This window comes from Lates calcarifer, linkage group LG7_1 (assembly GCF_001640805.2).
Source record: "Lates calcarifer isolate ASB-BC8 linkage group LG7_1, TLL_Latcal_v3, whole genome shotgun sequence".
NCBI lineage: Eukaryota > Metazoa > Chordata > Actinopteri > Centropomidae > Lates > Lates calcarifer.
The window spans coordinates 3464184-3490600 of record NC_066839.1 but is presented as its reverse complement, the minus strand read 5'-3'; the positions used below and the strand labels follow the sequence as shown (position 1 = coordinate 3490600).

At 41.2% G+C, this 26417-nt stretch overlaps 3 protein-coding genes across 3 annotated transcripts; 2 read left to right on the top strand and 1 right to left on the bottom strand.

Annotated features, from left to right (window-relative positions):
- Window positions 1–1714: 1714 nt before the first annotated feature.
- On the bottom strand, window positions 1715–25714 carry LOC108890459 (uncharacterized). Its single transcript, XM_018687332.2, has 13 exons — window positions 25664–25714; window positions 24430–24774; window positions 23921–24017; window positions 15309–15379; window positions 14926–15007; window positions 9647–9859; window positions 7243–7384; window positions 7003–7099; window positions 5329–6780; window positions 5004–5099; window positions 4195–4282; window positions 3710–3810; window positions 1715–1956 (listed from the first exon to the last, which is right to left on the bottom strand). The coding sequence occupies exons 2-9, from the start codon at window positions 24703–24705 to the stop codon at window positions 5413–5415; spliced, it is 2346 nt and encodes a 781-aa protein (XP_018542848.1). The 5' UTR covers window positions 24706–24774; window positions 25664–25714; the 3' UTR covers window positions 1715–1956; window positions 3710–3810; window positions 4195–4282; window positions 5004–5099; window positions 5329–5412.
- On the top strand, window positions 9803–13089 carry gpr31 (G protein-coupled receptor 31). Its single transcript, XM_018687333.2, has 2 exons — window positions 9803–10615; window positions 11692–13089. Exons 1-2 carry the CDS (start codon window positions 10052–10054, stop codon window positions 12151–12153), a joined length of 1026 nt encoding a protein of 341 aa, XP_018542849.1. The 5' UTR covers window positions 9803–10051; the 3' UTR covers window positions 12154–13089.
- On the top strand, window positions 18738–24274 carry LOC108890461 (12-(S)-hydroxy-5,8,10,14-eicosatetraenoic acid receptor). The gene is made up of 3 exons (XM_018687334.2): window positions 18738–19372; window positions 20101–20506; window positions 21190–24274. Exons 1-3 carry the CDS (start codon window positions 19218–19220, stop codon window positions 21649–21651), a joined length of 1023 nt encoding a protein of 340 aa, XP_018542850.1. The 5' UTR covers window positions 18738–19217; the 3' UTR covers window positions 21652–24274.
- Window positions 25715–26417: the final 703 nt, after the last annotated feature.

Genomic DNA, 26417 nt, shown 5'->3' with positions numbered 1-26417 from the left:
CAAAACTGTCAACATGGTAATAAGCAATTAAAGTTTTATAAACCTGCACTTTTTTGCTGCTAGAGATCTATTTGTGTTTATTTTCTGTTCTGTTTTCTGACAGTGCTGCTGTGACATGTGATTCTCCCTCACCCTAACTTCTTATTCATCTATCTACCTGAAGTTTATGGTGATTCAGACTCATCTCTACGAGCCTTTAGCTGGTAACCCTGTTCTTTTTCATTACTCTAACAGCTTTTATAACCTCTATTATTGACATATGTGAGTAACCTGTTCTGTTGAGAGGGTAAAATCAGGTTTGGGCAGTGGGAGAACTGGCACGAGGAGCAGATCAACTTGCACTTCATGAACATGTAATGAGGTCAGTCAGTGCTTTGACACCACCTTTTGTCCGTCCTCATAAATTATTGCTGGGTGCTTAAAGACCACTTAACAGTGTATTATATACTTGAATAATTTGATACTAACAAGATTTAAACAGCAGTCACAAAGGTGAACTCTAGAACTGTACAATAGAAACAGGCATTAAGAGTTGTAATGTGGGAAAAACTCACTAAAACCAGTGTAAACTGCAACGTGATATATACAGTATGTACTCAGAGCTCATCATTATAAGAGCAGCTTGTTTCAGTACATTAGTGCATCTGTGTTTTATGATCAGTGATCAGACGACGTCCAACAGCAACAAAATAATTAAAGCTTTTTAGTGCTGATGTAGAGAAACCTCATGTCTCTTTCAGGTGTTTATCTCATCACCAGTTCTCTCCTCATCACAGTAAACTGAGGGCCAGTGGAGGGCAGCACAGCACCAGCAGGACTCAGACTTTTAAACTGAGACCAGCTCTTTAAAACACCAGGTCGGTACCACAGAGGAGAGTGTGAGCTGTGTATCCATGTCAAACAGCGTACAGCTTGACATTACCATCTGTCATCTGCACAGTGTTTTCTCAGGCTGACAAATACTGATCTTAAATTAAATTAAATGTGTGAAATAATGGACGTCATGAGAAACTTTTCACATATGAGCGATTTAGGAGAATTTGTGGAATACGCCATTTCTCCTATGGTCTGAAACTTCTGAGTGTATATTGATTCTTTCTGACTGCTTCAGGTCTTTTAATACGACTACCGACTCTAAACACGTCATGTTTTTCTGCTGATTTCTGAACTTGAAGCTCTGTGATGTGAAATTATTCTTTGTAGTCTTTATGCTTTAGCTGTATACTTGTGAGTGAAACCAGCCCACAAACGAAGCAGAACAGACGGCCTTATATAGCAGTTTTTATTTAGGTTTCATTATGCTAATCATCATATCTTAAGAACATACATGTCCTCATCAACAGGTGGTATTCATCAGGCTGAAAGGAGCGATTTACGTCACGTTAAAAGAGTCAGATTGGCAGTCGTACGAGCAAACCTCAAAAGAAACGTAAGAGAAGTTGCTTGCGTGAGCCAGTGTGCGACAGCGCTGCACATACAGGAACTCTGCAGCTTTTTTTTTAAAACCTGTTTACAATAGAAGAATCTGAGTGAGCAATAGAAATGTCAGTAACTACAGCACATACAGTTAAGATCTCTGTCCACAACTGTTCCAGTGAACTGAAGTGATCTGTAGTAAGAGTCACAAAGACTCAGAGTGACTGCTCACACCTCTGTCCAACAAACCAAACCTGCACAGTTTATCTGCAGATCATCGATGGTGACTGCACACACTCTGTGATCTGAAAGAATTAGACCACACAGTAATCATACCTGTGTTTGTTCCTCCTGGTGCTCAGTGTGTGTTGCTGCAGTGCATCGGTCGGCCAGTAGACGGCGCTGTGGTGTGACTGTCAGTTTCCTCTTCAGCTCAGAGTTGTCTCTGATCAGCTCCTCAAGCTGGCGTCGAACTACAGACCAGTCGCTGTCTCTCTGGTTAAACTGCTGCTGGAGGGCCTCCATCTGCTGCCTGAGGGCCTGCACACACACACACACACACACACACACACAGAGTCAGGACACAGACACACAATATCCCCCACCTTCATTGAATGTGACTCATGAGCCGACATTAAGAGGAGGGAGTGTGTTTGTAAATCTTTTTACAGATTTACGCCATAACGTGTTTAATCGCTCAGGACGACACTTGATGACGGGAAACAGCTCATTAAGTCAAAATGAAAGTGACACCTGTGCTGTGTTTACAACATCCAGGTGCTGATAAACACAAGTTTAAGTTACTGTTTAGTTAAACTGTTTCAGAGTTGATTTTTTTCTTTATCTTCACCGTTGGGGTCAACATCTCACTTTGTGTGTTTTTAGCTGAAATTTTGTCACGTGTGTTACTGTCTCATGCCAACAACAAAACACAACTCATTATGAAGGTGGAGAAAATGAAACAGTAAGGACATGCTGATTATCCGAGAGGATGTGGTCTATACCTGAGGTCATCATGAGTCAGTACCACAGAAACAATAAAGTGTGAATTGTGTGGACGTGCACATCAACAAAACTTCGCATGTGACGCAAAATACAGGTTGACATCATCATTTGTCGGCTGAACTGGCCGACAAATTTAGATTTTTAGGGTTTATTTAGCCTAAATTAAACGTATGAAATAATGGGCGGCTTTTATATTTAAGAGAAACAACTTACACACACTCTCCCATTCTGACAGCTGTCACTTCACACAGGTATAAAGACATGTTGATTATCTGTGAAGACAAGCTCTGTACCTTCCTAATGTGTCAGGAATAAAACATGACTCCACCTTTTCCCAGTTCCTTGTAATATTGGAATGTTAATCTGGTGCCTGTCAAATAAGAGCAGCCTTTACCACGCCTCCTGTCAATGAGTTTCAAAGCAGCCGTGTAAATCGTTTCCCGTACAACAAGCAGGTGAATGAACCACAGAGAAACAGGCAGAAACCTGCCCAGCTCTGTTCCAGGGAAGAAAACACTAAGCATTTAACAGGACGACGAGCGTCTCGCAGACATGTACCATCACGAGAATCATCATATATTTAATTTAGAGAGAATTCAGACTATTTGAACACAAACACTATCAAATTATCCAGGTGATAATTACAGGTGGTTTTGCAGCAGCTTCACCCTCATACACATTTTTACAAACATTTTACACCATCTGTTGTCGTTTGTAGATGCAGACTCTAAATCCTTACATTCCTAGTCTATAGTAACACCTGAGAGTATTCTTGAAGCTGTGGCATTATACCAATGACCATGCAGCACTGGTGGTACCAGTTCTGCAACATACACACAGTAGGAGTGGGTGGTATTCGTGGCTTAAGGGAAACTGGGAAGGAGCTCTTCAGAAATGCAGGATAGTAAATTATTACTCTGACACAGGTAGGTGTTACACAGCAGTTTCACGTGGGAGCAGTTCACCCCCACGATTTCTAAGGAGCAATCAAAAGTGTGTATTACAGCTTGGTGTGAGAGCAGTGTTGTGAAACAGGCTCATGATGTCATGAGAAACACTGAGGCAGTTTGTTAACTGCTGCACAATAGCTGCCAAATCGACATTTTTGTGGCCTAAAAGATATGCGGACCTTGTTTTATCTTGTATTGTCAATAAATCTGCTCATAAGACCAAAACCAACAATGAATTTAACCTTCTAGCAAGTATTATTTGACTACAGCCTGATATGGCTCATACCTGACACATCTAATCTGACATCAGGCCACATTTTCTCCCACCGCAGACTGACCTGGACTTCCCTGGATTCCAGTTTGCAGCAGACTCTTGACGTGATTCTCGTCTCTGTCACGCAGGATGTTGCCTCCTCTGCAGCCTCCCTCGGCTTTTCCTCTGCATACAAACAGAGTAACTTAGGAAACTCTGCAAAATATTAGGACAAAGAGTCTTCAGCTCTGTGAGGCTGGTACGGGGTTTTTCAAGGACCACAGTCTCAAGAAAACTTGTACATGCTCCTTCACTGTTGTCACTGTCATCTTGTAAAACTTTACAGCTGTTTTGTTTTGCTGATGCCATGATACTGTAGAGGAGAAAAAAATAATAACGCAGAAAAGGAAGCTGAAACTGGCATTTAGCTTAACTGATAAAATGACACCCACTAACTTCCTGGCAAATGCAGTGCTGCTCAGATGGTGCAGATTATTGATAAATTTAGTTAAAGCTGATCTTAAGAAGATCTATTTTTCACGCGAACAGAATACCACAAGGTGCTTTTACCTGTGAAATCTGCATGATGTTTGTGCCACCTTCCTCTTATCTGGATCATCTTGTTCCATTTCTGGTTTCAGTGAGTTTCTCTGACCTTCTAGATGTGAAAAAATACACAAAGGAGACTTTTTTTTTTTAGCAGCAGCCATAATGGCCCTCATCACACATTGTCCCTGATCTCTCTCAAAGGACTCACGTTTTCTTTAAAGCAAACTTGCACTTAGATGCAATTTCAGACACAGTTGGACAACAGATAGGTGTGTGTGGAGGGAGGTTCAGATGCAGGTTGATGGTAGAAATATACAAGGGAGAAATTTTTGGTAGATTGAACATTAAACACTCCCACCCACATGACTGTGTTGTTGTTTCCGTGGGCTGTGCATGGGAAGTTTATTTGGTGATTCTAAAACAGCTGCAGGCCGTCTGGTGTCGTTTCAGAGAACGTCAGGCTCTGAAATGTGACAGCTAATCTCAAAAAATCAGCTACGAAAACCCCCAAAATAATAAAATAACAAACTTTATTTATACAGAACTTTTTAAAACAAAGTCATTAAGTGCTTTACATAGTTAGAAAATTGCACTTAAAATATCAGTTTAAGCCTTCGAAATGAATGTCAGTCAAAGTCATTGCACGGCCTTAGTTTATATGTGTTTTAACATAAGAGAAACAAACACTACGTCTACTGAGTCCACTGATTAAAACACCTTTAAACATATGAGGTGAAATCAGTCATTATTTTGGCCCTGAATGCAGCATGGTTGTCTGTCCTGGTCTACATCAACTCTCCAGCCTTTCCGCCTCCCACTCTGGTTATTACCTCTGTCAGATGTCCGTCTGTGCTCTGAGGAGGTCAGATGTTCTTCAGTCCTTCTCGATTCCCTGCTGGAGCTCCTCACAGGTTCGGCTCTGCTTTCTGTGGGTTCTCAGAAACAGGCATGAATGTGAAATGTACTCAGAGGTTTATCTGAAGCTGTCTGAGTTTATGAAATCATCCACAGACTTTCCTTATGTCCCTACATCAGTAAACACTATGTGCTCTGACATGAGGAGTCAATATTGGCTTTTTATCAATAATAATCATCTAGATTCATTCAAAAATATTAAAATATCCTCATTACATGTTAAATATCTGCTGAATTTACCATGAGTTCTATTGTCTTTGTTCAGGCAGGAGGAGGAGGGTTGTTGCTGAGGCACCAGCCCAGATCCAGGCCTCTGGTCCTGCTTCAGTTTCCCAGGAACATCCATCCCTCCTCAGCCTCACTGTGAGCATCGCTGGCATAATCACCCTCTAAATAGGAATCCTGAGGCCCAAGACAAGGAGGACGGGATGGGAGCTTGGGAAACTGGTGACACTGGGAGGGTGGGTTATCTCCGTCCTCGCTGCTGCTGCTTCTCGTGGTGGAATGCATGGGAAATGTACAGTATTTCAGAGGTGTGGAAGCCTGACTTGTGTTGTTTGATGCACTGAGACAAACTGCTGTTGCTGCTGTTGAAGCTTGTTCTCGACCTTTGACCCAGAGTGAGCCCGTGCTGCTTCCTGGTTTTGACTCTCTGCACTTGCAAAGCTGAAAATGTGTTTTTGTTTCATCACAGCCTGTGGATAGAGTTTCCACGTTCGAGCTTGAGACTCTCTGTATGTGGTCGTTCGCTGCCTTAAAACTAACAATAACTTCCTGATTTCTCCAGGCCCGAGGGGAAACGCTGCTCTTTCTCAAAGGGGGGGAAATGTTGAAATGTTGCACTAAATTTGATTCATACGCACTGTTTGCATGTTTGGGTGCCCAGACATGTGTGTGGTTCTGCTGCAGGGACTGTTCCCATCGATCCTCTGAGGTGGCAGACAGTTTTCTCTGAGGTGCTGTGAGTTCAGTCTGACCTTCCACCTTGTTTTCACCAACAACTTTTCCTATAGTTTCCATTTCTTGGTGCCTCACCCTTTTCCCTCTGAAAGCCTTGCTAACAGAGGCTGTCAGCTCAGAGAGTGATTGATTGACTCTGTGTTCTGTCTCTGTTGAACGAAGGCCATCTTTTCCCTCCAACTGAAATCTCTCTCTGGACTTGTTGGCTTTGTATTCTGTCTCTTGTGACTGAAATTTTAAGTTCCCATTTCCATCTGTTGTCATGTGCTGCTCAGCGATGTCTTTTATTTGGACTTGTGAAACTGTGTCAGACTGGGGAAGGAGAGGAGTCTTGAAGTAAGTTTGTTCTTGGCAGCGGACCTGGGAAAAGTCCTCGATCTGAGCCTGGGTCTGAGTCTCTCTCTGGCTGTACTGGGGTGTCTGAGGATTATATGAACCAGAGGAAAAGTCCTGTAAAGTCCCAAACTCTTGGTTGTGCTCAGATGGAAAGGTCAGAGACTGGAAGGTTTCAAGCTGCGTTCCTTCGCCTTTAAAGACCGTAGATGGGGCAGAGGAGCGCCTCTGGATGCCAGAGGTCAGCTTCCTGCTGGGCAGCTGCTGGCAAAGGGAAGCCCTCCTCTGGAGTTCCTGCTGGTCGGTGACCTTCAAATTATTTCTGTCCATCCTGGAAATTTCCTCACTGTCCCGCAAGAAGTGACGTCTTTCTTTGGACCTCACTGATCCGTCACAGTTCTGAAAAAGAGAGAGTTTGAGCAACAATACATATTTTCAGGATGAGTATATACAGTATGAACATGGGAAGAGATGAGTTGATTCATGAAAAGGGAAAACATACAGTCTGTAACATTTTATATCAGGGTACACTTCACAATTCACCAACTAGTTGCTCATTAACATCTTCTAGGCATCTACTACAGTTAACTACTGTATATACTATGCTACTATGTTATATACCTTCGCCTGTTTTGGCTCAGAGATTTCAGTCACTTTCAGCTGCTCTTCTACAAACTCTCTGAGATCCTCGCTCCTCCTCACAGCAGATCTGATCCACCTTGGTGAAGAACAGTTAAATTATATTTGTAAAATAAGGAAAATAAAACACTAAACAACATCAAAGTAGGTTAGATAAAAGTTGTGAAATATCCAGCAGAGTAAAGTTGACAAACAAGAGCTGCAGGTCAGCCGTCTGAGTACCTGTCGTCAGGGTGAGCTGGCAGGATGTTCCTCGCTGCAGACAGACTGACTGGGTCCTGGTCTCCATCTGTACGTACAGTCTGGTCAGTCACTGTGACAGGAGTTAAGTGTTTCTGCTCTGTCGCATCATTTTGGCATCTAACTGGTGACGGTACACAGAGATGGGAGAAGGACTTTAAAATCTAAGACTGTGTAATCCATAATGATCAGCTCTAAAGAGCAGACTGGTGGATGAAGGTGATGGACGTGTGAATCGGAGTGATGATCATTTTTTCCATGAGTCATTCTTGATTAACTTTGAGCCAAAACAATGAGCAGCTCAAACTTCATTCATCACACAGCATGATGTGCCACCTTACTTCAAGATAAACTGATGATTAGGTAATTAGTAACAAATGAGTTTATGCCACTCAGTCGCTGAGTCATTATTTATTAGGATGTATTCTAATAAATATGTGAATAATCATACTGAGTAATAAATACATTGAACGGGAACAGAAGTGAAAATGTGCGACAGAAAAGTACAAAAATAAAAATGTAGATTAACAGTAATTTAACAGTGTATTAACCATAATGTTACTTAATGACTGAATGAAACGTGTGATGTGGATCGACAGTAAATTAACAGGAATTTTACAGCAGTTCTGATGAAGACCTGCAGACGCGACTTCAGAAGTTGTAAAAACTATTCAACTTCAGCAGAAATTGTAAAGTTTTACCACCAAAATGCACAAGTGTCAAACAGGAACTTTAACACACAGTATACGATGCACGTGAGAGGAGAGAATCTGCGCTGGAAGCCGAAGCATGTGACAGAAAGAGTGTCAAACATCTCAGCCTGCTGTGAGATATGTATGGATGAAAGTGAGGAAACTCTACACCACTGTGAGTTATAGCAGAAAGTACGACTTCACAGTGAGTGTTAGTGGAGTCACAGGTTGGTTTGACAACCTGAGTACAGAAGTTTGATTGTTAATCAGTCTGACAGGCTGCAGTGTCTCTTTTCCTCTAGACTTTTGCAATAAACAAGCCACAATCTCAGGTTCCATTAGGTTAATAATCAGTTCATTTTAATAACTGTTTAATCACATTTTAAAGAGCATCCTGTAACTATTCATAATCACGTTCATGCTATACTGAACGCCTGTTGTTGCTCTGTGTAACTTTGGTTTTCAGGCTCGATCTCCCTCTAACTGAGTGACGGTCAGCAGCTTCAACTGCAGGAATCAGACCCAGAGAGTTCAGAGTGATCCTGGACTGAGATCAGTTAAAAAGACTTAGAAGTCATTAAAAACCAGCGTTCATCTTTTATAAACAGTTATATTATAAACAGAGTTTGGTCTGTTTGTTACAGCGACAGCACTTCCTGCTGCAGAAGCCGAGGATCATGGGTTCTCATCCAGGTAACTTAAGTCATGCTGTGCAGTAGCTACTGAGAACCAGACTGCTGGGCTTTAATTACACCAGCACTGCTTTTAATCCACTGCTCAGTTGACTGAGTAACCCAATATACAACTGAACCACTGTGTGAGGAGGGAGTCAAGGATAGCGAGTGGGGGAGGGGGGTCAAGGATCAGTTTAAGAAAGTGAAGAGGGAAGACAAACAGAGAGGGTACTCATCTAAGACAAGACAGATTAAATCAAGGACTGCAGTCACTCTGTACAGATCTAGCTGCTAGATAAAAAGAAAGATAAATCATCTCGAGCAGTAAAACCATTCAATGACAACAGAAGGAAACTAATTCAATAAGCACACAGGTTTATTATAGAGGTTATCGTGTTAAGAGCTCGAGGTCGTGTCCTCTCCCGGTCTCAGAAACCTGTCTTCCCGATCTTTAAGAGCTGTCTGGGCTTGTCGCTGAAGCAGAGAAGGACTTCGAAGCACGCAGAGTTGAGAGTGAGGCCTCGGGCTCCCCCCATCATCCTTTAAAAATCCTCCTCCTCCCTCAGGACGCAACATTCCTCACTCCTTCATTTACTTTTCCTTACATAGTAGAGAACACGGACAGCAGCTCTGTGTCCGTCTGCTCGTGCCCACATGTAAAATTATCGCTAATTCCCAGGGACCCACATCTGTGTACTCTGAGGAGAGGTTATATCTGAACGTCCCTTTGCAGCATTTTCTGACATTACAGTTTTTAAAAGTGGCACCAGGGTCAGGAAGCGAGAAGCTGAGCTGTCACTCATGAGAAACTTCTGGGATTTACTGAGCGCTCGGAACAGCAGGATGGTTCATTCTCACAGTTTGAGCCAGGAAACTGCAAACACTGTGCAAGAAGGTGAAATAGTTCTTGATTTGACGTGGGTCAGGCGAGGGCTTATCAGTGCTTAACACGGCAGCACTCAGACTTTCTCATTCATCGTAAAAAACAAATCTCTGCACATTAAAATAAAGCAGTCTCACTTTGTATCTTAAACAGTACAGGCTGGTCGTGGCCCTCGTGAGCTCCACTGGTCCCGCAGTGGAAAAGCAGCTGGTGACTCACCTCCTCAGGCAATAAGGAGGAGCTACGAGAGCGAGGCGCAACAGCGTTTTGCATTGGCTCTGCACACAGAGAATTTCTTCCAGACCTGGTGCTGACTCTCCCCACAGCAGGACACACAGGACCCGAGAGACCTGGAAATCACAAACATACACAAGGACTGAAAGAAAAAGTTCCAAACTTAAAGAGGATTCAAACTGAGGACGCTGAGGAAACTTGTTTGACAGGTTTTTGTTTTGTTTTTTTTGTGTGTGTGATTTCGTTGTCAGTTTAGACAACAACACGTTGTTATTTACGTTTCCTGGCGAGTGTGTTTAACTGTTCAAATGGCAAACCTTAGTGCATCTCAATCAATCCAAAATGAAATTGAAAATTGTGAAGCCATAAATGACCCACTGTATAAGTTCTATGCAGCGGTCACCATCGTGATTTTCATCTTGGCTTTGCCTCTGAACGCATCAGTCCTTCACCTTTTTATATTCAAGCTGAAGTTCTGGAAATCCAACTCCAACAATGTGTTCCTTTTCAACCTGGTGCTGGCCGACATCCTCCTGCTCTTCTGTTTGCCCATAAAGGCACACAACTTCATCCAGGGAGAGAGGAGGAGTAAGAACGACACAGTTTGCAAAGCTATGCTCTTCATGTTGTTTTTAAATCGAGGAGCCAGCATCGCCTTCCTGACCGTGACGTCCATCGATCGATATTTTAATGTGGTGCACCCTGGTCGAAAGAATCTCCTGCGAGCTCTCAAGAAATCTCCTCAGATCTCTATCATCATCTGGCTGCTGCTCCTTCCTCTCACCATTCCCACCATGCTCAAGACCTTTGAATGCTGCAACAGCCACGGAAACGACCAAGAGGATACAGTGAAACGTGATGCTGTGATAAAGGTAATGTCCACGTGCATATGTGTAAATTCTCATTATAAATCTGTGCAATCTGTTCCTCTCTAGCAGGGCGCGAGATGAGTGAGGTGAGAAGACATGACAGAGGATTTAACCACCAAATGACTCATCCCAAACTGTTCCACTCCATTTGAATCCGTATTTTGTAAGAGCTTGTTCATGACAGTTGGGTTTTTTCAACTTTGAACGGTTAGTCAGTTATGACCATGTGGCAACACAGTGCTGAGTGAGCAAATTTTCATGTCAGTGATGACATAAAAAGCTGCATCATTCTCATTTATGCAACACAGTGCACACAAAATATACAGAATTATTTTGTACAAACACTCACTCAGTTCATGTGAAGAGGGGGATGAGAAGCCTGATCAAAAATGAAGAATATGGGTGCAGAGGGAGCAGAGCACTGGAGGTTATCTCATCCAAGAGTTCCACTTAGATTGAGTTATTTTTAAACTGACACAGCATTGCTTAAGTTGAGACAAGCTAAACCTGGAGTGTGTCAAACTGCACCACACATGACAGATATGTGCTCGCTATAAACAAAATGTTATGCTATTTACTGATGATTCACTCACCTTTCATTCAGTGCACAACAAGGAGCCGTGAGAAACTGTGAGAAAAATGTAGATAAGACGGATGCAATACTGTGTTCATGGCCACTTACTAAGCAGAGCTATCCTCAACTACAATTCTAGCCTCTTGGTACAATAAACAGATCAGTGGATTTTTGACACACCAACCAACCAACACCAAATTTAGTATTTAGTCTTGCAGGACTGAGATACACAAATATGTTATAAATGGGCATTATCAGTCAAGAAACATGGCTGCCATCAACCAAACCATACTTTGCAAAGTGCATGGCTTAGCAGGAAATTGGCCATAACTCAAGTAGTCTTATCCTGAAAGGGGGACATCCTGTGCTGTGTCCTGAACAGACACAGAAACACACAGTGGTCACACTGTTGACTGTTACTGACAATTTTTAGAGATGACGATGCCTGCTAAGTCATCGTTGTTGATGTATATGACAATTAACTTGATCCTTCTTCTGATTTAAGGATGTGGTGGACAGTTTGAGAGAGGTGGTCTTCTTCACTCAGATCCTCATCCCCTTTGTGATCCTGGTCTACTGCACGGTGCGCATCGTCAACCGGCTCAGGAAAAAAACCGTTGGGGACAGGACGAAGCTGAAGAGAGCAGTTTTCCTGGTGACCACCGTCATGGTGGTCTTCTCCCTCTGCTTCCTCCCCTGCACCATAGCCAGGATGGTTCTGCTGATCATCCGGGTCCAAGAATTTAGTCCCAGCCACCAAGCTAAAGCTGCTGAGGCCTTCGACGGCCTCATGGTCCTCTCCTACATGGACTGTCTACTGGATCCACTGGTCTACTGCTTCTGCAGCACCAAGTTTAAAGCTCTTTATCTCTCCAATTATTTCCCATTCTTAATGAAGGGGAATCCGCAGCCGGTAGAGAGCTCGACAGCAAACACATCACATCCCCCACGCAACACCGTCATCTGAAGCTGATGGAAACAGAGGATGGATGGCTGTGGTACAGAGTGTTGTTTTTCTTTGTGGTGACACAGAAACCCAGCGGGATACTACCTGAGACTGAGAGTCTGCCCTGAAAATGTACTAACTTTATGTAACAGGGACTCTGAAGGTGAAGTGCACTATGAAGACAAGACATACAGTAATTTATATTTCTATTTTCATATGACTGCTTAATAGAAATACTCAGAGGTACAGAACAGATGGGACTGTTATGGTTCTTCTAACGTGTGTCATGTGCTCTTGTAGATATTCGACAGGTGAAAGAGTCTCCTTGTTGGTCTGGAATACATTAATGTTGGTGGATTTAGTTCAAACATACTGTTTATTTTCTCTCTTTCTTTTTTTTTTTTTTTTTTTTTTTGAGGAATGCCTCCGAGCTTAAGTATGCACATCTGTTTTTCTGTTTGGCCCGGACAGAGAAATGAGAAGTTATGACCATGAAAAAAAATTCCTCTCAAGCACAGGAATCTTATGTGTTAGATTGTACCAATCTCACACTGCCTTTATCTCACTTTCCACACTCAAACAAACATTAGTGGTTTTAATTCCGTCAATCAAAAGCTCAGAGAATGTTTGAATACATTTTCTTTGAAGCTGTGCTGAGAAAATCTAAAGCGAGATGCCTGAAAGGAAAAAAAAATGTTTTCTTGAAATAATAAATAGTGTTCACTAGCATGAATTCCTTGGTTACAAGAATCAAATGTGTGCATGTAACTGACCCAGAGTCAGTCCCCTGTTAGATAAGAGTTAATCCTAAAGGCCTAATGCAGAATCTAATACAGAACAGCTGAACTGTTTATACTGTATATACAGGGAGAAATGGGTGTTTTTATACTGTAAATATTTTATATCTGGGATAATTTCTTGTAAATTAATTTGTAATAAAAATGTAAATGAACTGTGTCTCTTTATGTCGGTAAATCCTTCACAAACCACTGGTGATTTAAAGACTTTAACATCCATTGATCCAAAATGACACGCCTCAAAAAAATGTAAAAATTCCCTGAACGCATCACAGTATAAATAATGACTCATGGCTTTAACCAGACAAACAACACTCAACACAACTTACTCACAGAGAGTCAACTGAAGTCATCTGAATGGTCACAGTCTCCTTCATGATATCACCAATAGTAATAATGTAACGAGTGAATTACTGTCTGTTGTTCACTGTCTGGCTGTAAATAGAAGTCAGTGAAGTGATCGGAGTGATCGGTTTAACGGTGCATCACCTTGTGTCACTAAACATGTCACTACTTTGTACTGATAACAACACTGTCTGCTAAAATACAATGAGACGTTTGTGCTCTGGAATATTATGCAACTTTCTTGTGAAGCTGAATTTACAATAAAATCAATGCAGCTGACCCCCCCCCGACACACACACACACACACACTTCAGTAGAGTACAATAGAGGTTGAGAGAAAAGCATCTGCATCTGAAGAAGATCCCCAGCTCTCAGTGTTTGTCGTGGCAGAAAGATTTAACAGCCTGTATTTGTGAGGCAACATGATTAAAACCAAGACCACTGCCTACCGCTGACCTCAGATCACACAGTGTATTAACACAGACGTTACACAGTTCCCACCACATACAACGCGAGAGCAGTTAATTTATAACTCAGTCTGAGTCAGGAAAGTCATTTGGGATGAAGTCGTCCTATGGGGTCAAACACACGTACACTTCATGAGTCATGACAAGTCCTGACAAGCTGTTTGAACGTTACTAAATGCTAAATGTTGTTGTTATTTGTTGTGTTATGATCATTACAGGTTAATAGCACATCAGTAAACCTGATTAATTCTGTGTAATAGAAGGAATTAGAGGTGCAAACATAAATAAATGCTTTAGATATCATGACTCCGTGGAGTGAAGTGTGACAGAGTAACAGAGCAGGGATGACTTTCAGAGACTGAAACATTTTTTTACTCTGTTTAACAGGTGACATTGTGTAAAGCCCTTCATGTCTTTTATGTGTGTTTACTACTGATGAAATATGTGAGTGTATAAATATATTTTCATCTTTGAGTACATTTCTGCTGACTGATCCTTCATCCTCACTCTGTTTTGAAAATGAAGGCAGGTCTCCAACAGATTTAGCTCAGTGTGGTTTTGTCTACGGAGGGAGAACACTATTCAGTCTTTAAGCTGAAATGTGTGGCTTCAAATGATCCCAAAGAGATAAATGTTTTGAAATACTTACACGTAAGTGATGTCATGTGACGTCCATAAACCTCAAATCACAGCGTGTTGGTTTGAGTGTAACAATCAATCAAGACCTGACACTGGTGCTTTTCATAAAAATGCTTAAACTTAGCTTTTTATTATTGGTATAATCACCACAACATGCTGTTGTCTGCTCACTGTAATCTGTTTCTCTCTGTTTGCACTAATTAATCTATGATAATATTGCAAGGAAGAGATAACGAAGGAGGAGATGGATAAAGAATTATAATCCAGTGTAATGATTTCAGGTGAAAAACGTGGTGATAGGTCGTATTTTTACTTCAAACTTCAATCACTTTAATCTGTAATTTAATCTGTGTATGAGCACATTTTCTGTCAAGGCAGAATTATATGATTATAGCATGTTTGAAATTACAAATAACTTTTCAAATCCTGCACACAACAGGGACCGCCATGTTGACATGAAATCTGGGTCAGATAAGATCACCTGTTTGGCCTGTGTGTACAGAGTACTGTTGATATGATTCAGCAAGGCAGTGGCTGGTTCTTACCCTGACTGGGACATGTGAGGACAGGATGATCCTCAGGCTTTCTTTGATCTGATGGAGGAGATGATGCTGGGAACAATGGGAGCTGTGGGCGCCAAAGATGGCGGATAGACAGAGAAAGCAGAGTGAGACTGATTCACAGTACACAACAAAAACGTGGCTTGTTCTGTAATAAAACATGAAAGTTTTAATCTCGAGGAAGAAGCTTCGGAGGAGAATCACCCAAACTCAAATAAGTGGCAGATTTGACCCACAGGTCATTAACATGTGTCTTAAAGTTGACAGTTTTAAACCTCATTTTAATTAAATCTAGAAAGGTGTCCAAAGGAGTCCTAGATTAAACACTCAAAGGAGGCATTTGATCAGTCAGATCAGAAAGTACCTACCTTCGCAGAGTCTGTCAACACCAGCGGTACGCCAATCCACAGCAAAGACGTACAAACAGGAAATGTCAAACCTTCAAGTGGGAACGAGATAAGAGAGACAAGAGAGAGGCAGATTTCTCAGTGTGTGAGAAAGGAGTCAAAAACCACTGCCATGAAACAGCTTCTTGGTATTTCTTCACATACTGATTGTAATCAGTTTAAGAGACATGTTTCTCAGAGCACCTTACTCTAAGTGCGGACAAAGTAAACAACAGAGTGTTTCTTATTACTGAGACCTGATCTGTGACAAAAAAAAAAGAAATCACAGGCAGACATGAAGTCATAGGTTTGTTGCTGTAGTTTTAGGCTTCCCATCTGAACAGAGACAGGTTCTCTATGGATGTTATGAAGGACACATAAGATACTTCACTGAGTCAGGGTTAACTCTGCACGTTCAAATGAACATTTTCTCTTTCCTAAACACAAACCTGCACACAACCCTTGAGTCTACACATAGTTGTTTCATAATAGACAATTCCCGTCTTTCACACCGGTTGCTCAAGCAAAGTTTGTGAAATATTGTGAAAATTACATAAATCTTTTTCCACTTGGTCCATCGTGCTCCGATATGTTCCACCAAGGCCTGAGACCTGCCAGACTGGAGAGCGCAGATACACAACTCAATGCACAAGATGAACCTCCCTTTCCTTCTGCTTTATACTAACTTTGGCATCAAATCTGGCTCAGCCGTTAAGTCTGTCGGTCAGTGGACGCTGCCGTTTGTGCTGCTGCTCAGTTTCCATTGAAAGTAATGGCCTTGATCCAGCTTAACAGATGCTGTTACATTTAAAATGTATTAGTGTTAATGGTAGTCTTATTGTTATTACTATTTTAACTGTCATTATTATTTTCATGGCTGTCATTAATAGAGCTATAGACCTGTTCTGTATGTACAGCGCCTCGAGATAACTTCTGTTGTGAATTGGCATTATATAAATAAAAACTGACTTGGCTTATGTTGGACTTCAGTATGAAAGCAGAGTAAATAGTACATTAATCCACTGACGACATACACAAAGGCTTCTCAGTTCTGCTGTCACTTCTGCATCAGAAAATGTAGTTTAAGTGTTAACTCTTAAAAAAATAACTTAAAATAATCAAACAAATGTTCAAAGGAAAGACATCCAGTTAATTAGTTTTTATGTTCATGTTGATATGAGTGACTAGTTTCACCAGTATGTCATTTTTTGAGGCCATAGTTTGGTTTTATGTTGTAAAATGTTCATGTCATTTTTACACCACGCCCACAAAATGAAGACTCAATGTCTTCAATGTGTTTTTGTAAAGCAAATGGGTTGATTGAAGAGTAAACTCATCAGTCCTCTCACATCAGGGCATTGCTTCTTTAACTTTCTGCATGCCCTTTGCCACAATATGTCCTTTTTTTTGCTTTTGGGTTGCTTATCTACACTATGCATCTGTAGCCTGTGTCTTTGTGCTTCCTTTTGCCACCATAACATTTCAGTGTGCATGCACAGAGCATGCTCAGAGCTTATTGTGTGGTATCTCAATGCTTTAGCAAACTGGATGGTACCACTTTCCATTTCTTTACCATTAAAGTGGTTTCAGGATGACAGGTGTTCAACTGGAATCATGCTTTCTTTTCAAAGAGGAATTCTTCTTTATACGTCTGTGGTAAGAAGGAAAAAAAAGGCAATGTTGCAATGACTATGGTGGATTCAAAGACGCAGAATTGATAAACCACATCATGTTTAGGCACGTAATGCTTGAACTGCCACTTTGTGCAGTGTGACATCATGTCTAGAGAAGAGCATGAAAACATGGTAACGCAACACAAATCACCAGGGAAATGAATTTTAATTGTAAGTACATGGCCTGTCCAGGAATTCAAGTTTATGCCAATATTAGTAAGTAGCTTGTTAGGTCTTACTGTTACAGCAGCAGAGGTCAGGAGGGACGGAGAGGAGTCCCGTCCCCCTGTTGGACACTTCAGCCTTGCTAGAGCTGCTTTAGGTGTTTTGGTCTGAACTGGACTCAGTCTTCACACAACCATGACAAATTCTACATTGTTTGAAAGCTCTAAGTCTCCTGATTCTATCTGTGCAGTGGATTTTAAGGTGCCCCTATCGCTACACAGAGCGGGTTCAGACTTGAGGCCAGTCATCACACTACAGGCCATATATTGCCTTTATTGGGCAAAAAGGGTGAAGAAAAAAAAAACAAAAACATTTCTACCATGTTTGTGCCTCTGTAACTTCGGTGTCTCTTTTACCCATTCTGACCTTTTTGTTGGAAATTTTGTGACCTTTTGATAACAGTCACAGTGACCTGTGACTGTTATCAAAAGGGTTGAAGACCAGTAACCTTTTTATTCTGGGCACATTATTATCAGGTTTGTGCACAAAAATTGGGGTGTACCGTAACAGATTAATGTTTAGCTTCAAAGGAACAAGATGTTTCAAAGAAAGTTTGATGTTTCGCTGTTCATCACATGTTTCCAGGACAACTTATGCAAACAGGACAAAGGGTTTGACAAGTTGTAAAAGATTTACGTCAAACTAGAGAAACCTACAACACATACAGGGGTTGAGACATCAGTTCTCTGCTGTTTGCAACTCTGCTCTGGGTACCCTTCCCTAAAACCTCTAACCGCCATGTTTGAAAGAGGATGTGACTGCGAATTATGACTTCCAGTATCATGTTATTCTGCCATTATTCATGTTCATGTCCATATTCAGGTGTTATTATGTGACTCTCAGTGGCGGAGGAAGTATTCAGATTCTGAACTTCTTATCAAAAATCATGTTGTCAGACACTTATAACAACAATCTGAGCCTGTCAGTGGCTTTTATGGACATACTTTGGCATGGACAATCGCCCATTGGATTATACTGCAACAGCAGTTCGAGGTTACCGGGTACAATGTTCTTGCTCAATACTGCACTGATTAACCAGAGAGTTTTGTTCCTATTAATTATCTGCACCCAAAAACTTTGGAAAGGTTCAAAAATACCAGCGTTATCTTTTAACAACATCGTTATTAATCATGTCAGAAGACATGTTCTTTTACCTTTATAACATGATGAGCACTGAGTAAAATCTTGCTGATCTTTTACCTATAGAACTTTACATGCATTTTGGGGTTTTCCAGTCCTGCCGTTGTCATATCCAAGAATAATGTTGGACATGTATAGGCATGGTGGTTTCGTATGGACAGCCACCTGAGGAATTTCACAAGAATTGCCCCCATCCTGCAGAAAAAAACACCTTATATTTCTGGTAACATATAGAAAGAGATAACAGGAAAAGCAATGTCATCCTCCCTCCTATCAGTATTAACATCTGTTGTTTCAAAGAGCTATGAGACATTGTATTAGGCAGTTCTTAGCTGGAAAGCTGAAACCAACATCGTTTATACTGAGTTCATACCCAGTCAGATAAAGTCCCTCTCTTTAAACCACACCTCCAGCTGACTATAAATTCTTCCCCTCTGAAGTATCGGTGGCAGTCTCACACAAAAAGGCAAAACAGACACACAGAGACCGGCTGTTTTCTCTTCAAGTCAGAGCTTCTTTTTTTTCAATGTATGCAATGTGTTTACAGTGCATTTTTTCCTCAGTATGTTTTTGGCACGGCCGGCTGAGACTTGACAGAGCTCCAGAACCACTGTAGGGCTCTCAGACAGGGGCTGCTGAATTTGACGGATCAGAGTCAGAAGGGGAACCGGTGCCTAAGGAGAGGCAGCTACGACCGCCTCCAAGACGAAGGATTCGACTTTGTGATGCCTGCCTGGAAACACCTTTAACACTCATCCCTCCGACTGCTGTGCTGCTTTGTTAAGTAGAGCTAATACTCTGACTGTAGCCTCTCCTACTGCAGTGGAAGTTGGTACAACTACCTTGAACTGTTATGTCCGACAAACAAAACATGACGATAAATTTGACAGCTGACCACTGCAAAGCACCCAATGAAGTCACATATAAAATCCTCTCCTGGCTGATGATTGGAGAGTTTGTGCTGGGTCTGCCTCTCAACTTATCAGTCCTCTACATCTTCATATTCAGGTATGAAAAAACAGTCTCTCTCTATCACTTTTACTTATTTTCAGAAAGTACTTACAAGTAAATGTGGAAAAGAATGGTCAGCAAAAGGTCAGGGAGAGTCTTCAGAGAAGGAGGAACCTTCAACATGTAATCTGTCAAGTCACATTAATCCAAACACTTCAACTTAAAAATTGGTGTTTGCATGACTCGTCACCAGGTGGGAATTTGTTGGCAGTCTCTGTGAATCATTCAAACCTCAGTATCACAAGAACATTGTTGAGGGCGTATTGCACTGTGATAGCACAGAGAGCTCTGTTGCCTTTGTCCTGTTTCATTTAAATTCTACCATTGTAGTTTTATAACAGAAGAAATCCTCACGCTTACTTTATTTAAAAACTTGCGAACTAAAAAAAATGCACTCCTACTGAATTCTATTGAATTACACAAGATGCACTGTGTGTTCTGTGAGACTGTTTGATAAATGTAAATGTAAGCAAAGAGAGTTTTCTCTGGTGCCACTGTATATTTCCACAGTATAAAAAGAAACACATCAGTAATCATGGGATACTGCCCTAACACATGCATCATGGGTGTATTGTCACAGAGGTGCAGAGATTCTCTACATGTTCAGGATAAAATGGACAGATGTCACAGGCTTGGTTTTGTTTCCACTCTTCTCTATTTATTCTTGATGCAGAATCAATTTTGCAGCTGTTAATTAACTGTTTTGTGAATTACTTCCTCTTTAGATTCAAATTCTGGAAGAACAAAAGTATCTTCCTCTTCAATATTGTGGTTGCTGATTTCTTGCTGGTGGTGTGCCTTCCTGCGAAGGCCTATCATTACCAGCATGGCCTGAGGCGCAGCGGGAATAATGTGGTGTGTAAGACGCTGCTCTTCATGCTGTTTCTCAACCGAGGGGCCAGCATCGCCTTCCTCATCACTCTGTCCCTCGACCGCTACTTCAACGTGGTCCATCTCGGGAGGAGAAATTTTGTGAAAGTGCTGAAGAAAACCCCCCAGATTTCCATCATCATCTGGCTCCTCTTGCTGCCCCTCACCATCCCCACCATGCTGGAAACGTTCGAGTGCTGCAACAGCCACGGACGAAAATTTGAGACGCCTCAACATGATGTGACAGACACCCTCAGAGAGGTATTTGTTCTTTTATTCTGGTTTAAATGTGGTCTCAGGGGACAGACAATGCAAGAGCTAAACATTTTCAACACTTAATAGGAACTGTGTTATTTACAGAGTCTCACACCTACACTCCCGTGTATGTTCCCGTTAGATTGGTCAGTCACCACAGCACTGTGAGCTTTAATGGTTCATCCATTTTTCCAAGTTGCCTAAGCAGAATAAACAGATCTGAAGTTATGATTTAACAGCATGTATTTTGATTAACAGTTCATGGTTTTGAACATTGATTTGCCATAAAAAAAAAGCCAACAATCCACTGGCTCCATCCTCTCAAATGTGAATATTTGCTGGCTTTCTTAGCTTTCTATTAAAATAAGCTGTTTGGGTTTTGGACTGTTGGTTAGACAAAACAAGAAAAGACTTTGTGATGGACATTTTTCACACATTTTGAACATTTAATAGACAAAATCAGTTAACTAATTAAGAAATTATGAAAATTATCACTGGCTAGATTTTTTTATGTTTTAAATTCCAGTTGCTTTAAAAATTAATCACAGTTACAAGTCTCAACAACACAGTACTCCAGGTTAAAGGCTAAAGGTGACTTTAAGATGAACTCTGTCGACTCTCTGTAGATAGTTAATCCGCGGTATGTGGCAGTGGTCATCCTGTTCATAGTGTCTTTTTCTTTCTTTCAGGTCGTCTTCTTCACCCAGATCATCATCCCCTTCATCATCCTTGTCTACTGCACCGTGCGCATCGTCAGCCGGCTGAGGAGGAAAACGGTCGGGGAAAAGACCAAACTGAGGAGAGCTGTTTGGGTCGTCATGTCTGTTGTCGTCGTCTTCTCCATCTGCTTCCTGCCTTGTGCTATAGCCAGAGCGGTGCTGCTGAGCGTCAGGCTGGCAGAGTGGCAGGATGCCGAGAACATCGTGGTTCAGGTCTACGACAGCCTCATGGTTTTGTCGTTCACAGACTGCCTGCTGGATCCGCTGGTGTACTGCTTCTGTAACTCTGGGTTTAAAGATGTTTACGTATCCACCTTCTGTCCAACATTTCTTCAGAAGAGACTGCTGAGTTCTGACAGTGGAAGTGGAGCAACAACTATAACAACAACCTCAGGAGCTAGAAAAATTTCTCTGCCAATTCTAGAGAATTGACTTGTTTTTCTTAAACTGCGATTAGAAGTTCACCAGTGAGTCTCAGCTGCAAAGGTACTGTAACCACCACCCACACAGGTGTTTTCAGGTACTGTGGCACATCAGTGCTGATGGTTTAAGGTCATCAGATGCCCTTTAATCAGAGGGTGAACACACACAGATGCAGTGACAGCGCCCGACATCTGCGGGCATCATCAGTCACACTGCAGCAAACGCTTTATTTATCTGAGTCATGCTCGCTTTGTTCAGGTCCAGATGAATTAGTTGTATTTTTATAAATAAAAAGCTAAAATTTAAATGCAATCCACATTTTTATTTACATAATATATTAGCAGAAGTGCATTTGTGCTCGTTCTATGTGTGCATCCTTCTGAAACGCAGTATTTATCTTTGTAATCCTCCACTATAGGACAGATTAAAGCTTTTAATAAGCTTCTATTGGAGCTAAAGAGACTTTTCTTTCTGCATTTCAATGTGAAAAACATATGCTCGTTGTGTTGTATAAACCTGTGAGTCAAATTTTATTGCTTTTAGTTCACTGCCCCTGCCACCTGTAATCCTGTTATCACATCCTGCAAATAAATCGCCAGACAAAGGTGCAACAAAAGCAACACAAGTAGTCAGAGGTGTGCGATAAGAAGAAGTCAGGGAAGAAGCCCTTCAAGTCTGTGAAGAGGGCTGTTCAGACACAGTAACAGCAAATACAAGCGTGGGCGTATGGGGAATTAAGGTGAATTAACAGGGTCGTCTATGGAATTTAGATCCTGTTTGACTGGTTTGAGACTCATTTGGCTTCATGTTATGTGGCTGCAAAATCATTTAAAAGGATACATGCTTTTATAGTACAAGTTACATATATGATTAATTTCATTATTTACTGTATTTAGGTATTTGAATGTATGAGGACTTATTTCAAACATAGTCCAGCATCAATACATATTGCTGCCCCTGCATTAACTACAAACTTACTGTGTTTGCAGAGCTCTCTTTAATCACTCAGGAAATTCTTTATCTCTGTGTGTAAAGCATCATGTTCATCATCAAACCAGTCTGATCTGTTTCCCTTGGTTGTTTACCCTCTGTGCAACATGTTGTGAATGCCACCATGTTCACATTTCACTTCTGGAGTCTGTTTCCTTCAGTGAGTCTGTAACCGATGTGTCTCTGATTGTCCATGCTGTTGTCTCTTGTGTAATCAGAGTAAATGATCACATCTACATTCTGGTGTTTAAAAGAAATTTAAATTATGTTATAAAGGCCACTACTGAAATGTCAAACTGAAGTGGACTGCAGGAACCCTGAAGGCTTTTTAAACTTTCCTCATTTGCTGTGTACATTTTTCGTGATGTTGATCATCAAAATCTAATTATTTGTGAAACACTGAGATGCTGAATGAAGATCTTTGTATATCACTGCTGTAAATACACAGACTACAGGAGATATGGTTGATACAACTGCACTAAAGTACTTGTATGATGTCCAGATTCTGCCAGAGAGGAGTGTTGTCTTTCCTCTGCAAAACATTATCGCAGGATGGAGACTACTGTTAAACACACACTGAGAAAAAACACCTTCCTCTTTTTCTAATGGTGTAACATTACCCCAAACAAATACAGACAGCAATGCCCACATCCCTGCTGTACCCTCCTATATCACTGCAATGTCTAAATGTTGACATTGTTGATCTGCCTCTTTGGGCTCCATTTTCCAGCCCTTTGCAGGAAGGTGCTACAGTTTGCTCAGGTTGTGTGTGTGCAAAAACTCCAGTTGTATTAAAACAAAAAGTCATCTGCAATAGATCAAATACAGCAAACAGAAGCGTTCACTGTGGTCTATCCATTGCATCACACTCTGAGGTCTGAGCCCTTTGTTCTGCGTTGTGTTAAATGGGTGTTGCAACAGTCGGTGGAAGCTGTCAAGTAGAGGCTAGTAGCCTCGCAGCAGGGATATCACAGCAGCAGCAACAACAACAAAGAAACCAAGTATGAAAACAAAGACAAGCAAACACTGGAGATCAGTGTTATTGCTCCAAGTTGCAGAGCCCTGTCTGCTTTATGAAAGCCTGTAATGGCTTAATGTCTCAACCTCAGACTGAGGTTTTAGGGAATTTAGCTCATTGAAAAAAATGACAAGTGAGTTTAAAACCCTGAGCCCCTGAATCTGCTCTAATTTGAGGTTTGAATTTGTTGGAAAGTCTTCATTTCAATGCTAACAAAGTGATTTTTGCACTAGATGTGGTAACTGTGAGTGTGTACAGTCCAACACTGACCTGCTCCTAGAAGAGTCAGCAGTCTGCTCTGCTCCTGTAGAACCTTGTGGATCTGCTCAATTTGCTGCTGGACCAGCTCATACGGATGATCTGGAGCCTGCAAAGAAACACACAAACTTTAAGAACTTGACCCATAAAAGAAAACAGAGCATGCTCCAATGACTGTGTCAGCGCAGAGATGCTTTCCAGGAAATGCTGTAATCTGATGTTCTGCTGCTGTCTAGTGGCAAGAAGAAGAACTGAACTAAAACTCAACATGAATCAGTTTTGTAGAAAGTAAATCCTTGCATTATTCTGTATTTTCTGTTTAAAGTTCCCTGTCACAACAATAATTAAAGGACAATTCCACCCTGACACCCTCCTCTGATATTACAAATAACATTCTGGTTCCCTCAGGCCAGTGTAGAAATAGTTGTCTACTTCTTCTGCAACTGATTTCTCCCATTTGACTACTGAATGCAGCAACAAGCGACTACATCATCACCAGTATTTCAAAAAGTAATGCTTACTTGCTGTATGGGTAGATTGATGGTCTGAGAGGCGTCAGTGTCCATGTTGGCAGCAGTAAGCTGGAGCTGTCCAATGGGACTGGTATCATCAGGGCTCAGGAGACAGGACACTAAAGGATGAGTGTTGCCCAGCGTTGGTTCACCCTGACAGGGCAGCAGACCTGGTCTGTGCCCCTGGTGCTCCACACCGGTGATTCCAGAGGTGGGTAAGATGGACGCTGGGGAGGCATCTGCAGATGGACTCGATCTCTCCATGGGTATTTCAGCAGACATCATTGGACGATACTCACTGGGCTTGCAGACCTTTATCCTGAGCTTGTCTTTATCTGAAGGCCAACTGCAAAACTGATTACACGTGGATTATAAACAAACACATGGAATGTCAGAGTGGTTGAGTTTGCTGAGAGGAATGGCTTACTCTGTCATGAAATAGTATTTGTTTGTACTTGGACTCTCTCTGTTGGTCTGTTGCACAATAAAGATTTTTAAATTAGCCCTCCAAGTTGCTGCGTTTACGTTAACCCAAACAAAGATGGCCGACAACCGTTGAAAGGACGCAACTGCAGTTACTAACGGTTGGTAAGTACCATCAACTGACGTTTGTTGACTGCTACTGTTGGACAGAAAATTAATATAGAAATATTTATTTTTTAAATTTAAAAATATAAAACAAAGTTGTTGCTTAATTTGCTGTTGATCGACTAATCGACTAATTTAATAAATGTTTGTTTCAATAAACGTGTAAATCTCAGTTAAATGGAAGAGACCTTTTTTTTTTTTTTTTTTTTAACGATTTTAACGTTAATAAAATGCCTTGTGACTTGAATGCAGCCTGCTGGTTATCATCAATCCCTAAATATCACAAGCAAAAATACTTATTTCAAAACTTCAGCTTCCCCCTGTAAGTTCACCGAACACCAAACTACACTGAAAAAGTTAGATTTTTAACGTACAAACTGCCCCTGTCGTTTTTCAAAATGGTTTAGCTTCCATTTTAAACTTCGCTCAATTAACAATTTAAGTTTGTTACCTTTCGTCTTGGTTCAAGCTGACTTGAGTTTCAGTTGAAGGAAGTTTACTGTTGCTACAGTGACACATCATCTCCCTCACAACGCTTGTTTTCCATCTGAATTAATCAACTGGGTGCAGGTAAGCTTCCTCAGAAACAAGGTTCTGACGTACATAATTAATAAATCTCGACGTGCGACTGACGAACATTAGGACAAACGCTTACCTGCTGCCTCTGGACAGGTGTAAGGTCGCGAGAATATAACTCACTTCCGGTAAGGTCCTTCAAAATAAAATGTTGGTTTTAATGTTTTTAATTTGTTCAGGAAAAATTAAAACATTATGATAAAATGAAAATAATGTTTTTTGCTTCTGGGGGACACGTGGAATAAATCTAATGGTTTAAGGGGAAAAAAAAGTTTACAAAACACTCACAGACACCCCCAAAAACAAATAAACAATTGAGCAGTAAAAATTGTTTGTTTATTTAAATTGTTTATTTATCCTCAGCACTACACCAATGCTGTGCAAAACATAGACATCTTATTACAAGTAATCATGGATTTGTAGCCCAAACACCATGATGGATACAGATAATGACTATTTGGTTTGACTGCGTTTTGTTAAGGGTTGTGAATTTAGGTCTAGATGGACTTGGATGTGTAATGTCACCATAGTTTCATTGGTGTATCATTCTTACGTACATTTGGTCTTGTGTTGTATATGAATACTTAACTGTCAGTCTCAAATAAAAAGCCTCAAATCTGAGCTACATTACTAGGACTTACCACAGGATGGCAGCATAATCAAGTACAGTGTTACCGGGGAACAGAGACAGGAACAGGGCTGAAGTGGTGATAAATGAAGGTGCATTAAAGAATAAAACAGTGATGATGTTATGTTTGTCATCCTGTATGTACAGTATGAGATTTAGAACACAGTTGATATCATTTAAAGCTTCCCCCCATGATAAACAACTC